The 14,448-nt window shown below is 28.3% G+C and overlaps 1 protein-coding gene across 1 annotated transcript in view; it reads right to left on the reverse strand.

The window, feature by feature from the left end:
* The window catches only part of LOC100167498 (protein argonaute-2), a 38,621-nt gene extending 26,020 nt beyond the window's left edge, over positions 1–12,601 (reverse strand). The window contains exons 1-8 of the mRNA XM_001944817.3: positions 12,278–12,601; positions 12,005–12,123; positions 11,909–11,938; positions 10,140–10,199; positions 6,079–6,267; positions 4,472–4,516; positions 4,205–4,412; positions 3,833–3,929 (exon numbers count right to left, since the gene is read on the reverse strand). Coding sequence (XP_001944852.2) covers positions 3,833–3,929; positions 4,205–4,412; positions 4,472–4,516; positions 6,079–6,267; positions 10,140–10,199; positions 11,909–11,938; positions 12,005–12,038 — 663 coding nt within the window. The 5' untranslated portion in view covers positions 12,039–12,123; positions 12,278–12,601. The remainder of the gene's footprint in view (positions 1–3,832; positions 3,930–4,204; positions 4,413–4,471; positions 4,517–6,078; positions 6,268–10,139; positions 10,200–11,908; positions 11,939–12,004; positions 12,124–12,277) is intronic.
* Positions 12,602–14,448: the final 1,847 nt, after the last annotated feature.

The following is a 14,448-nucleotide window of genomic DNA, read 5'->3' on the forward strand; positions in this document are numbered from 1 at the left end:
AAAATGGAAAAAAATTGTACTTTGAAGATTGAATTTCAAATTTGTGAAAAGCAAGTGACACAGATATGTAGTTAACTTTCTTAATCCATTTTCAAAACATTAATTTAATTGATTCATTCATCTCGGCGTACCAATGGACCTTGCTAACGTCTTTGAAGAATGTATTATGTAAATTAAGGGGTTACAATACGTTATTTTGTTGCATATTTTGTGTCAAAATACATATCTAAATATTTATTGCCTAATTGATTTATTGATTCAACAATTAATAAATGTAAGAAGAGAGGTTCCTCTAAAGCACATTCTTGTAATATGAGCTTTTTATGATATAATTTAATCATTAACTAATTTATTTATTTATAGTAACATACTTACATAAATGAGCATAGTATAATTAATATACAACTAAAACAAGTATAAAATTATAGATACCATTTTAATTATATATGTATATTTATTGAAAAACAATTTAAGAAAACATCAATTTTTTTTAAAAAATATCTGAAGATAGAGCAACTTGATCAATGACACTGTTTATGTCAATAGGAATATCTTTTTCAGTACTAAGAATTAAAAGACTTTCCAAACGGCTTTGTCCTGTTGAGGATCGCAATCTATTTTTTATCAATTTCACCTTAAAATAAAAATGTACCAAATAATTATAATGATGTTTTATGCTTGTAATAGCAATTTATATATGATTATATATTATTTTTGAAAAACTACGCTCAGCAGAAGCCGATGATATTGGAATGGTACTCAATGACTTGTAGGCCATGTATAAATTTGGAAACGCATCAATTAAACCATAATTTGATAATAGCTCAAGTATTTTTATACATGAAAGTTGTTCATTGTTGTCTTCTGTTTTTTCTTCATTTTCATCTGAACTTGGGCTTGGGCTGTCATCAGAACTTATATGACTATTTTCATAATTTGGTGTAGAATAATTGAATTTAAGTTCATGACCATTTAGTAGTTCACTTAAGCTTTTCCTAAATGTTAAATATTCAGTTCTTAATGCAATTTTGTCAATATGTACAATCCATTTTTGCAGATTATCAAAAGCATTTTGTGGTAATTTGTTTTCATTCATTGTCATTAATCGCTCAGGAGACAGTAAACACAAATCTTTAAGTATTTCTCTAGAGTCACTAAACCTTACAGTAATTGATGTAATAATAGCATCTAACACTTTGTAATAAACATTTCTTCGAAACATATCACTAGGCGATGAAGAAATTTCATCTCTTGTTTTTTCTCCAGACATCATTTTTATTTTCCTTGGTCTTGTCTGTTTAAAATCTTTTTCTTCTAGATTTTGGTTATACGACAAAATATCTCCATTAAAAATATCTCCGTCAAAATATCTCCGTCAAAATATCTCCAATATAAAATATCTCCATCAAAATGATCTCCAATACAAAATATCTCTCGATTTATGCCATAGCTATCTGATAGAGAAAATGGTATTGACGGCGTTAGTGAGTGTACTTTGTACTTCCCTATCATGGTCTGCTTGGCGCTTACCAATACAGATTAAGTTACAGATAGGTAATTTTATTTGATTATACCTAATCGATAGATAACAATTTAGACGAGAGAGCCGGAACTGTGTCACACACTGACACTGCGTGACATTGGTTTGTGTTACGTGCATGTACGTTAACGTACTATTACCTAAATATGCCTTTAAAATTTGTTAAAAGCCAAAAAGGTAAACAACTTTTAATAAACGATGGATATTTGCATTTATATTATAAAAAGGGTAGTGATAAATTCATTTGGCGTTGTGTTGATTATCAAAAATATAAATGCAGCTCATGCTTTACGTCAACAATGGATGAAACTGGTATGTGTTACACTTTATTTTAACAATATTTGAATTTAAAATACTTCTTTTTAACAATATTTATATTTAAAATTTTAAAGGGACAATTATGAAAGAGTCAGTTCATTATCATGCACCAGATATTTCAAATGTCCAGGCAAAAATAGCTATAGAAAAATTGAAAGAAAATGCCTTAATCACAGAATTATCAACAAGAAACATTATTAGTAGAACAATGTCAACAATTGAAGTTGGTGTGGTTGGCCAGTTACCAAGTATAACTTCGATGTCTCGTACAATCCAAAGAGTGAGAACGAAAAATGAAAAACCACCTGAAAACCCACTGACTATTCACGATTTGGTATTACCCGATGAATATAAGAACATACACGGTAATAATTTTTTAATATATGATAATAAAAAAGAAAATAGAATATTAATGTTTGGTACAAAAGAAAATTTGGACACACTTCATACATTTAAAAATTGGATGGCAGATGGGACATTTCGAGCAGTTCCGAAATTATTTTCTCAATTGTATACAATACATGGTTATAAAAATAGAACAACTATTCCGCTTATCTATGTTCTCATGACTAACCGAACGACCAATTCGTACAACGAAATGCTACAAATGCTAAAACATAACAACCCGAATTTAAACCCTTATTCTATCATAATAGATTTTGAAAAATCATTTGAAACAGCATTTAATGATAAATTTTTATATTTTTAAATTTTTTGACGGAGATATTTTGTATTGGAGATAATTTTGATGGAGATATTTTATATTGGAGATATTTTGACGGAGATATTTTGACGGAGATATTTTTAATGGAGATATTTTGACGGGTCACCGTACAACCCGCACATACATTTTTGTAGCCCTCTCATGGTGTTTATTTTCATTTAAAACATTTTATCCGAAATTATAGTTTTAAAGTTTATAAAATAAACTTTAAAACTATAATTATATTATAATTTTCTCTGAAATTCATCGAGTCTTTAATTATTAACAGTTTAATTTTTATTTAATTATTTTTATATTATAGGTTACCTATTTATTTTTATCATAAGCATGTTTATTTATATATGATAATATGTCTAACGAAGAAGCAAATTTTGAATATTAGAAAAAAATACTTATTTAAAAATAATAAACTGTGTCATAAATGGCGTGAAAAAGGTGCATGAGTCGACTAATTTTAAACAATTAAAATATGAAGAAAGTATTGAGTTTGTTAAAATTATGAGGTACCCCTGAAGTTAAAAACTATATATATTAAGATTAATATAAATGTTATTTTTTTTAAAATGTATTATCTAAAAAATATTGAAAAAGTCCAGAAAATTTGAAGACTGAAATGATAGTCCTAAAAAATATGATAAATAAAGAAAACTTTGAAATGGATGACAACATCATACACATTATTAGCAACAATATTTCTTCTAATTTTTATAAACTTTTACAAACTGCACTGACGTAACTGTACTAACCTTAAGTGAACTTTAATTGTCGACAACGAGGCTAGAAATACTATGACAAATGATAGGATTACAAACTTGTCAATACTTCATATCAAAAGCGATTTATCACACGCAATAGAATCAAAAAATGTACTCAATATTTTTGAAGAAAAATACAGACGTCTAAGTTTGATTTAATAATTTAATTTATAAACCATGATGCACAGCATATATCCTACCCACTCTTAATCCCCTAAATATAATATTGTATAACAGAGATATTAATTATGCGACTGTAAATATTTTTGTATATTATTGCGTATTTTAATGTATCAAGATAAGATGTAACATTTACTTCTTCCAATCAACGCCAAAAAAAAAAATGTCTACCATGCTATTTAGCCATCATAAAACCCCGTTCACCAAGCCATCATGTTAGCTACCAGATAACAAAAATATAAATCAATAATTCACAAATACTGTAATTGTGGCATACTAAAAGATATATTTTTAATTTTAAATTGACAAACATACCCCTTTTATCTCTTTTATAGTATACATATTTCTTCGCCCATCAAATGCAAAATTAACCTTCGGGTAATGTCTGTTGTTAAATTCTTCCAATGCATTTCTATAAAGAAAGACAAATTTTAAATAGATATTAACTAATAATCAAATATTAATTCTATAATGAAATAAATATTATAGTGTACATATGTTATATCAAATACATTTATGTATCAAATATAGGAATAGATACAAAAACAATTAAGCATATATATGGGTTAATCATTAATAAAAAATAAACTATAAAAATAATTAAAATATTTAATATATCAATCTGAGTATTTTACTTTTATCTTTTAATGAACATATTGATACTTACTATAAGTTAAAATAAATTACCTTAGAAGTCTTTTTGGTAGTTCTGGTGTGAATTGTACATCTACGTGGTAGACAACTTTTTTGAACAACTGATCAAGGTTAAGAGGAAGATGATTCACTTCAATCTCAGTTGCACGCCCCAAAGAACCACCAGTCTTGGGGTTTTTTCTTTTAGGAATATGTAAATTACTCTTTAAGATTACAATTTGTTGTTCAATTTGTTGACCGCCTAAATTAAATAAAACACCACAGGTAGTAAAAATATACTTAAATATTATTTTATATTACCTTGAGTTGGAGATGATTTTGGAACAGCGGCAGATGGATTATTGCCTAACATAAAGTTGTATTTAATTATATTAAAAGAAAAAAACAATAAAATCAAATCATTATGTTCATTGACATTGTTATGACAAAATAGATAGGGGTGTCATAATTTTATGATACATACAAAATAGCGCAAGTCATTCACTTGTTATTAATTATTACTGTATCAATATCACATAATTATAGATCAGGGATGAGCAACTCAGATTTACCAGAGAGCCAATTTTTAGAACTTTAAATTCTAGCTGGCAAGAGCATAGACAGCAAAAAAAAAAGTTCATATATTTTTTTAAGCACAACAATAGTAAAATAAATTACTTTAATCATAATAATATCATACAATATCCTTAGTAATATTTTAGGCTAATCGTCTGCTAAGAATCAATTTTCTTATAAATGATTTTTTTACCATTGAATTCAAATTGAACACAATTATTAGTGATATACCTAATGTATAGCAGAGCATTTTGTTTTTTTTTTGTTTTCACTAAGTAACGCTTTTGAAGACTACTGGAAATATTTTATTTTTGACCTCCCTAAGTACCAACTAGATTCAATTTTCTACCAGAAAAGATGTTAAGTTCAAAATTGAAGCATTGTAATAGTCCAAAAAAGTAATGATAGACATAAAAAAAACATATAGGTAATATCATTGTAAAATCAATAGTTTATTGCTCCGCTCGGAATCTCTATTTGAATTTTTGAGTACCTATTAAGTTTGAAAATATAGCACCAACAAGATTAAAATGAGGCCGCTTTTATTCTGGCCAACAGGTTGTCAGTTGCCTATCCCTGTTATAGATAATCAATTATTGTCATTGAATTTAGTTCAATGAGAAAAGGCAAAAGGCGGCAGCTATATTTGCACAGCATCTGCTCTTAAGGGGGCTCCAGTGGGTCGTGTTTTAGGGAAATTAATATAGGCAATTTAACACAAGGGCATTAAAATGACTTGTAAGTGTGTGCAATGTAAATGGCTATTAGTATGTGTGAGTTTAATCTGTTATCGTTTTTGGTAAATATTTCTTAGAAATGTCCTGAATTATAACATAATACCGTCCGGTATATCGGTCACAATTAATTTACGTACGCGCAAGCATTGATGGAGATTTTAAATTATGATCAACTTTTTTCAATTTAAAATAAACGGTTTTTAGACCAATAAGCTAGACAAAACTGAAGGAATTTGGTTAGATGGTTTTTAATTTTGAAAACAGATTATGATTGATTAACAAGTTTACTAGGTTTTTCCACAGGTGATTTTTAATATTCCAATTATTGTTAGGGTCATGATGAATACTATAAATACAAAAATATAATATTTTTTATTCTTGGATATTACGGCTGAAAAAATAAATAAACAAAATCGCCTCTAGCATAACAAAGTAAACTTGTTAATCAATCATAATCTGTTTTCAAAAATAAAATCCGTCAAACCAAATTCCTCCAGTTTTGTCTAGCTTATTGGTCTAAAAGTCACTTTTTTCATCAACTAGAGCCCTCTTAACTAAAATATTACTAACACGCCTATCTATTTTCAAATTTATCATTGTCTTCTTTTATATTACCTTCAGATTGTTTTTGATTTGGTTTTGTCCCACCAGGTTGATTCTGTTTCTTAGTTTGTTTAGGCTCTGCAGATTGATTCTGTTTCTGATTTGGTTTTTGATTTGCATCCTTTGGTTTATTTTGTTTCTGTGGTGCCTGCTGTTTTTTATTCGGCTTACTTTGAGATATTTGCGGAAAGTCTTTTGATCCTGTTCATTAATTAATTTATGTCATTTGATATAGGTACAGCGAGATCACAATTTCAGGTAACACTAATTTTTAGGTCAGATTACCAGTGGTAGTCTTCACCACGGATTAATATACAATATTTATCACCACTCAAATTAAAAAAGAGGTTTTTTCCAAATGTTTAAGAAGACGCTACGTCCACATGTGTTGTCTCCGTCTTACAAATGTACAAACATAGCAAAAACTGTTTTGCGCGGAACAACTAAACTCGCTTCGTGTTTATAGTAGAATTACCAAAATTACTCGTCTTATCGAGTATTTGGTAGGGCCATAAAATTACCCGTACACCTATTAGGTGGACGTAGAAAGATCCTTTTCTTCGATGTATAAAAATATTTTGAGCCTAAAGCGTAACCGTTTTTCTGAAGACAGCTTATCAAAATACATGGTAGTCAATTTTTTTTTTTTAATACCAACTAGTTTATTTTGCATTAAATTAACTGGTATAACTCAAGTAAGTTAATTTTTAAAATTGTTTTTAACTAATTCTAAGGACAAGCCTGGTTAAAGAAAAAGGTAATCTATTTATACAAAATAGTATAAACTTAATTTAGTTTAGTATTCATGCTCATTTTTAATTTGTATTTATCTCAAAATGTGTGCATTTGAAAGTGTTTAAAAAATGTTCACTATTTTATTTTGTAGTACCTATATTTATGAATTGCCTTTTTATATAAATTAAATGCATTTTTTTACATTCTAAATGCTTTTTTTATTGATTATATTGCCTTCAAATCCGAACCCTAGTCATTACTCATTAAGTTCCCTCTATGATATACAGTAATCCCTCGTTATCCGCGAAGGTTACGTTCCAGCAAACCTGCGCGGATAACGAAACCACAGATAACGAGACCAGTAGTTATCATAGACCCACAAGTACAAATATGTATGTATAGTGTAAATGTGTTATACCTATAGCGATATAACAACAATTATCTACAATTGTCAAAAATAAATTTCTACAGTGTTCGTGTAATAATGGTAAAACGTTATCGCAATCGCATTAATAATTTGTTATCGTGGACCCAACCACGGATAATCGAAACCGCGTATAAAAAAAAAGCGGATAACGAGGGATTACTGTATCTACATACAGGCTAGGTACATCTATAAAAAATATTAGATAAAGTAATCGAAAAGCTAATCATTATCTTTACTTCAACCAAAAAACCCATTCGACCACAAAATATTTCCACTATATTAATTAAATATTCGACCATCTGTTTTTCGACCACATCACGATTCGATCACATGACATTTCCATCACCTTTTTTCGATAACTAAACCTTTGACCAAATGTACCAATTCGCACCGGTATATTATCTATGCTTGACACCCATATACCATTGTTTTTTAACACAATAATATATACAATGTTAGATTACCCTTAAAGAGCACGAGACTACTTTCCTTAGCATGTTCTAGACAGTGTTATGCATAGACAATGCTCCTTTAAGGTATATTGTACATTTATAAGACGGAGACAAAATATGCGAGTGTGCCATCCTCTAAATTTACCTGTATCAACTATTCTTTACGTTTTTCAATTAATTTTATTTATTCGCAATTTCTTATTCAATCTATAACATTTTGAAACAAACCCTTCACTTTCTTTTTAGCATAACTATGTTTTAATTTTTATAATTAATTTCTGGACATCAAATTATGAATAACAATGTTTAAATACCTACTACATTTTTTGTTTGTGATATTTTTATGTTTATATTTAACTACATTTTTTGTTATATTTTTTTTTGTGTTTGGTCTATTACATTATGATTCCAATTTATAATTTTTTATTGTTGAATTTTACTTCATTCTTCACTACTTCCAAAAATATCAAGATAATCAAATAATGTATTAAAATATTTTAATTTGATGATAAAAACCCTATTGTTTTTATACTTTAGATCCGTATTATGTACCTTAGTTTAGGTGTGGCTATAAGTAAGTGATTACTCATTTATCGCCATATGGCCGCCGGCGGCCGTACAGCAATGTTCAAATTCTATACTTTTATGCCCGCCGGTGCCCATAGTTGATCATTACTACCACGCCGCTACAATAATGCACCAAAAAAGCGCTGTGGCGTAGCGCGAATTATTACAAATTTTTCGATGTAAAAAATATATATTTAATTTTTTTTTTTATATTTTTAAACTTTTTTCAAATAAATAGTATAATATACAAATTTGGAATGACACTGAAATATATACTTGGCATGCAGAAAATGCAGTTGTGTGACCGCCGGCGGGCATATGGCGGTTAACGTGTTAAGATGTCAGCGCACTATTTGTTCTCTCTTTTTGGCCCACGAGCAACATAGACAAAATGCATTTACTTAGAATTATTTTTTCTATGTTTTTAAGTAATCTTAGAGTAATATCACCCATTACAAAAAAGATAGAGAATAATATTTTTGAGGGAATGACATCGATTTGTCTAAATATTGTCTCAAAACAATTTAAACATAATTTAAATTTACATTGGTTTATTTATTTTGAAAATCCAATACAAATTCAAATAACAATAAAATATAAAAGTGATAGTCATTCCCTCAAAAATATTATTCTCTATCTTTTTTGGGTGATTTTACTTTAAGATTACTTTAAAACATAGAAAAATTGATTCTGCGTTAATGCGTTCTGTCTATGTTGCGCGTGGGCTACAGAGAGAAAACGAATAGTGCGCTGACATCCTCTTAATAAGTACTAATATTAATTATTATCAATATAAATAACACTGACAAAATTATTTCAATTTTTTGGGAATGCTATTACAATACAGGCATAGCTGCTAGGATAAATGTGAATATGGAGAGGTACCATCTGCCATATAATATGTTCTACAACTTTAACAAGGGTTAAATCCTAGCAGACAAAATAACAAAGTATGGGTACTAGCTTACATACGAGCTAATCCATTATCGTCACTTGCACATATTGCTCCAGAAATAGGTATTTCATAGGTTATGTTCAATTTCAATTTTCTAAGAATTTTAACTCTGGACTTAACTGTTAATAGTTTTATAAAATATCTGTGATAAAAAAATAATTGAATGAGCACATAATTGTACTTCTTTAAGCACATAGCTTGCATATTTAGTACATTCGCGCCCATATATTTTATTATTATTAATAGTAGTATAGTAGTAATGAATATTGTTATTATTTTTATTAATGCAGTAAAATAAACATAAAAATATCACATTCAAAAAATTTAGAATATAAATATTTATGATATTTATTCATAACATAATGTCTAGAAATTAATTATAAAGATTAAAACATAGTTGTCCAAAAAGCAGTGAAGAATTTTGTATCAAAATGTGATATGATATTATAATGAGATAAAAAAATTTTTTTAAATTTTTAAATTTGACAGGTGATTATTATTTAGACAATTTTTAATCTAGGGCCCAGTGTGATAAGGTCAAATTGACTTATGCAAATACGGTCAATCCAAATCATGTGCTAAAAATAGGTGTTACCATTTAACATAAATATACATGTTGTATTGCGCATTTGAAACACCAAATTTGAGGAAAATATTTTTAGATACATAAGAGCATTTAATTTTAATAAAATATTATTCAATAAAGAAGTTAAATAGTTTTACAAAAAGAATTTCACTTTATCTTGAAAATTGTCCACTACAAATTTGGTATTATGTCTTAAAACTTTCATATTTCCAGAGGTACCACGATTATTAAAATATGGTATATAGACATTTTGTTAGTTTTTGTTGGATGATTTCCAGATGGAGATATCATAAAATAATGTAAATCAGTCTTAAAAAAGTTTACATAAATTACAACAACTGAATAAACTACCTGAATTTGATGGTTCTTGACTTTGTCCAACATTAGTATTTGAACTATCTTGTTGAACACCTTTAAAAATAAAGAAAGTACAAAATGTAATTATGATTGTGTTTTAATTATTAAAAATATAAAATACAATGCCTATTTACAAATAAATATATTAGGTATATTATTGTCAGAACGTCCCTAAAGTTAAACTACCAAAAGTGGAAATGTATTAAAGCATTACATATGTAATTTATTGTTAAATGACTGAAGTAGATTTAATAAAATGGTAAAATAGTTCCTAATAAAATAAATAACTTTGTTATAGAATCAGAGTAATAACTAATAATACATTTATCACATTTGTTTTGTTTAGGAATATGTTGTGCCAGCATAATATGCAAAAATATTATGTTGTTTTTGTCGTACACGTTTGACATTTTTGGTTCACCAGTTTCAAATTTCATTAGTGAGTTGTTAGTTTTGATAGTAGAGTGAATTGACCTATTATCAAACTTTAATGTAAGAAAATTATCTTTGTTCTGCTCATTGGTTTATTATATTTTAATTTTGTGAATTAGGAGCATGTTCAAATATTAATATTTTATATACTGAATATCAAAACTGACAAACATAAATTTGCTATGTTGTATGCGTGTAAGATGAAGACAACATAGTAGGTGCAGTGTCCTCCTAACTTTATCAATGCAAAATTTACAATTTTTCGTTGAACAAGCCGGTCTCACACGATTCATGTACTTTTCAAATACATTACATAAATTGCTGTGTTTTATGACAGTTGTATAGGAGGTATATTTTAATCATAGATCATAGCAATTATTTTAACTAAGTAACTCGTGCTTTCCGATTGGTTGTCAGTAAAAAAAAGAAAACAAAAGAAGTATACAGAATTTTGAGCTGTGTATGAAAGACATAATCTTAAATTCAAAATACAGGCATGCATTCCTAGAGTTATGATTAGAGGTCGCATTTATATTATCTTAAAATCCTTAAAATATGATATTTTTATGTCACATAAAATAGGCAATATATTCTATTAATATTCTTTTAAAATACCATATATATGATGTTTTATGTCTTTAAATATGCAAAATATTCTTTTAATATTAAAAAAAATTCACTTTGAATTTATTTTTTATTTATCAAATCCATTGAGCAAATAAACTTTTTAAACTGCTTGAAGTTTTCGGTATATTTGTATGTTATAGACAGTTATAGTAATATGAGACGAGTGGAAAGAAAATAGTATGTATGCAGTAATATATCGCACTCAGATATCAACACTTGACGCGACGCGACGGACGACTAGTAGACGACGAGAATAGTGGTGACAGCTAACAAAATAACCGATGTGCTATCGCGATCGATAAAGAATACATGGAGATTAATTTTTATTAAAACCCAGAAATAAATCATTTAGTGAACATTGTATTTATCAAAGTGCTGATATACGTGAAATATGTTCATTATAATGCCGATGTTAGAAAAATATTCTCAAATATTCTCTAACCCTTAAAATATGCTTTTTTATGCAAAATAAATTTTTTACTGTGAATTCTGTGTTTAATGAATCGTAAAGATTTCTCACTCCCATTTAACTGCATAGACTAGAAACAAATATGTAAAATCATAAAAATCCGACCTCTAGTTATGATGTTCATCGAGTTGTAGGTATATGGGTCATGTGTGTGTGAGTCATGAGTCATGACATGGGTTATTCAAATTCATACTAGAGATTAAATATAGCCAAGTAAATAAGACTTTTGTTTTACCTTTTTTCTGCTTTTTCTTTCCTGGGACACCTGAAAAGAAAAATTACTTTAAATTATGTAATACATACTTTAAAAAAATATATTTGTTTATAGTACCAGGAGTTCCAGTATTTGGCTGATTGGGATTCATTATAGCAGTTGAACGAATTAAAGTGCACACTGCACTGTAATGAAATTAAACGTCTAACGGTGTACAGGAAATGTCGGATTGATCGCTAAAACAAGAAAGATATTATGTTAAAATAACAAACCAATACCACAGATTATATAGCTAATATTTTACATCATACAGTTTAATATAATCTGTGCCAATACTATGTCCAGTGTGACAGTGTCACATAAACAAAAAGACGACCCAATACTACTTACGGTGCATGAAGTTTGTTCTCGCTAGAACTAACAGGCAGAGTACTAGAGCAGTGTGTCAATTATCAGAAAAGGAAAACTCGAAATCGATATTCGACGACGATGAACGAACAAAGACTGCGGATGCGGACCGACGAATGACGACTCACGACTGTCGACTGAAAATTTCAGTGTGCCGTCTGGACTGAAAAAAGTGTAACACAATTTTACAATTAATGACGTAATTACCTACTATTCGGTATCGTAATTTTACTACTGCGCACTTAAAAATTCCAATTGTGAATTGTGATTAGTGAGTGACTACTGACTACCAAGTTACACACTAGATTGTCACCTTTGTTGTAGAACGAGTGATGGTGATTGGTGGTTGAAAGTACAGTGCGATCATAGATAAAAATGTTAATAATGTTAAAATGTCATGACAATGCAATTTCCACTTTACAGTGTAGCCAACCTCTTTAGCTAATCAATGAACACCACGTCACCACAAATTATTATTATTATTATTAACCATAGATTATAACCACGATTTAAGATGGATTCTATCTTAAACCGTGTTGACCATCTTATCTCTTTTCTATGGTGTTGACCATGGATATACTATACAACAACTAGACAGCCGTCTCCTTCTTGTCATCGAAGTCGTCCGCCATTTACAAAGCAGGCAATGTTTACAAAATAATATTATCACAGTATAAATGTATAGATAAATATACATATATATGTATATAAATCAATGTTAAATAAATGTAAACATTGCTTGCTTTATAAATGGCGGCCGATTTCAACATTGGTCACAACTTATTGTAGTATAAAGACGGCTATCTAATTGTTATATATATCTATGGTGAAGTTGACACCATAGACCATGATAACGAAATACCACGAATTATCTATTAATATGATGTAGATAATTAAGATACCTTAATTCGTGCGAAAATGCGAAATACTAAATACTAAATATAACTATAATAAAATATATTATTATTATAATATACAGTTTGTCCCATAAGTTTCGTATCACCCTTAGTATCTCCGTAGAAAATCAATATATTTAAATGCAGTTTTCTTTACAGTAATAAGTATGGACATTCTGATTGCATAATATTCGATTTGTTTCTTTCAAAAATTCAAAAATTATTAAAAAAATTTTTAGGCAAATAATTATTTTAAATTATGATGAATTTAAGATGAATCATAGATTTTGTTGATCGTATTTTTTAGAAAAACTTCAAAAAAAAAATATTAAAATTTAATGAAAATTGTTCAAGTTAGAGCTAATTATTATTTTGAATTTCTAAGAATAATAATTATGTTACCTATGCATACGGCATTAGCAAAATACGATTCGCATGTTAACATTATTACAATCACGCTGATTTTTCGGCTAAAATTAAAAATAATAATTAGCCCTAACTTGGGCAATTTTCATTAAATTTTAATATTTTTTTTTTTTTTGAACTGTTTTAAAAAATATGATCAACAAAATGTCTATCTCGGAAATGTAATAAATTTATTTGCCTAAAAAATATTTTTGATAATTTCTGAATTTTTGAAAAAAAAAATTGAATATTATGTTATTCAATCAGAATTTACATACTTATGACTGTGAAAAAAACTGCATTTAACGGGACTTCTGGGACGGTAATCGGAAAAAAAAGTCCCGAAAAAATGAATGAAAATATATCAAAATTAAAGTATAATAATATGTTAAAATTGTATTGAAAAATACATTAAAGTTACATAAAAAATCACATAGTATAAAAAATAGAAAGAAGCTTACATACCTATAAAATGTATATATATTATAATATATATATTTAATTTTCAAGTTCCTTAATTATGAAGATTATATTTTTTGTTTTTGCTATAACTTAGTAATTTAGTATTTAGTTTTAGTATATTTCCCCTCCTATTTAACATATATATATCTGATCAACCTTCATCCCTCCATACGCTTGTCGGTGACTTTGCCGACGATAAAGCTATCTTAGCCTCTAGTTCTGATCCTCATCTAGCCTCTAGCTATATTCAGGACCACCTTCACCTTCTCCAAGCCTGGTACAAGGAATGGGGAGTTTAAAATGAATGAATCCAAATCGATCCATTGTACTTTACGCTTCGGCAGGGAGTGTGCCCGACCCTCCTCCTTAACACCAACCCCTCCTACTGCC

The sequence above is a fragment of the Acyrthosiphon pisum genome, chromosome A1 (assembly GCF_005508785.2).
Source record: "Acyrthosiphon pisum isolate AL4f chromosome A1, pea_aphid_22Mar2018_4r6ur, whole genome shotgun sequence".
NCBI lineage: Eukaryota > Metazoa > Arthropoda > Insecta > Hemiptera > Aphididae > Acyrthosiphon > Acyrthosiphon pisum.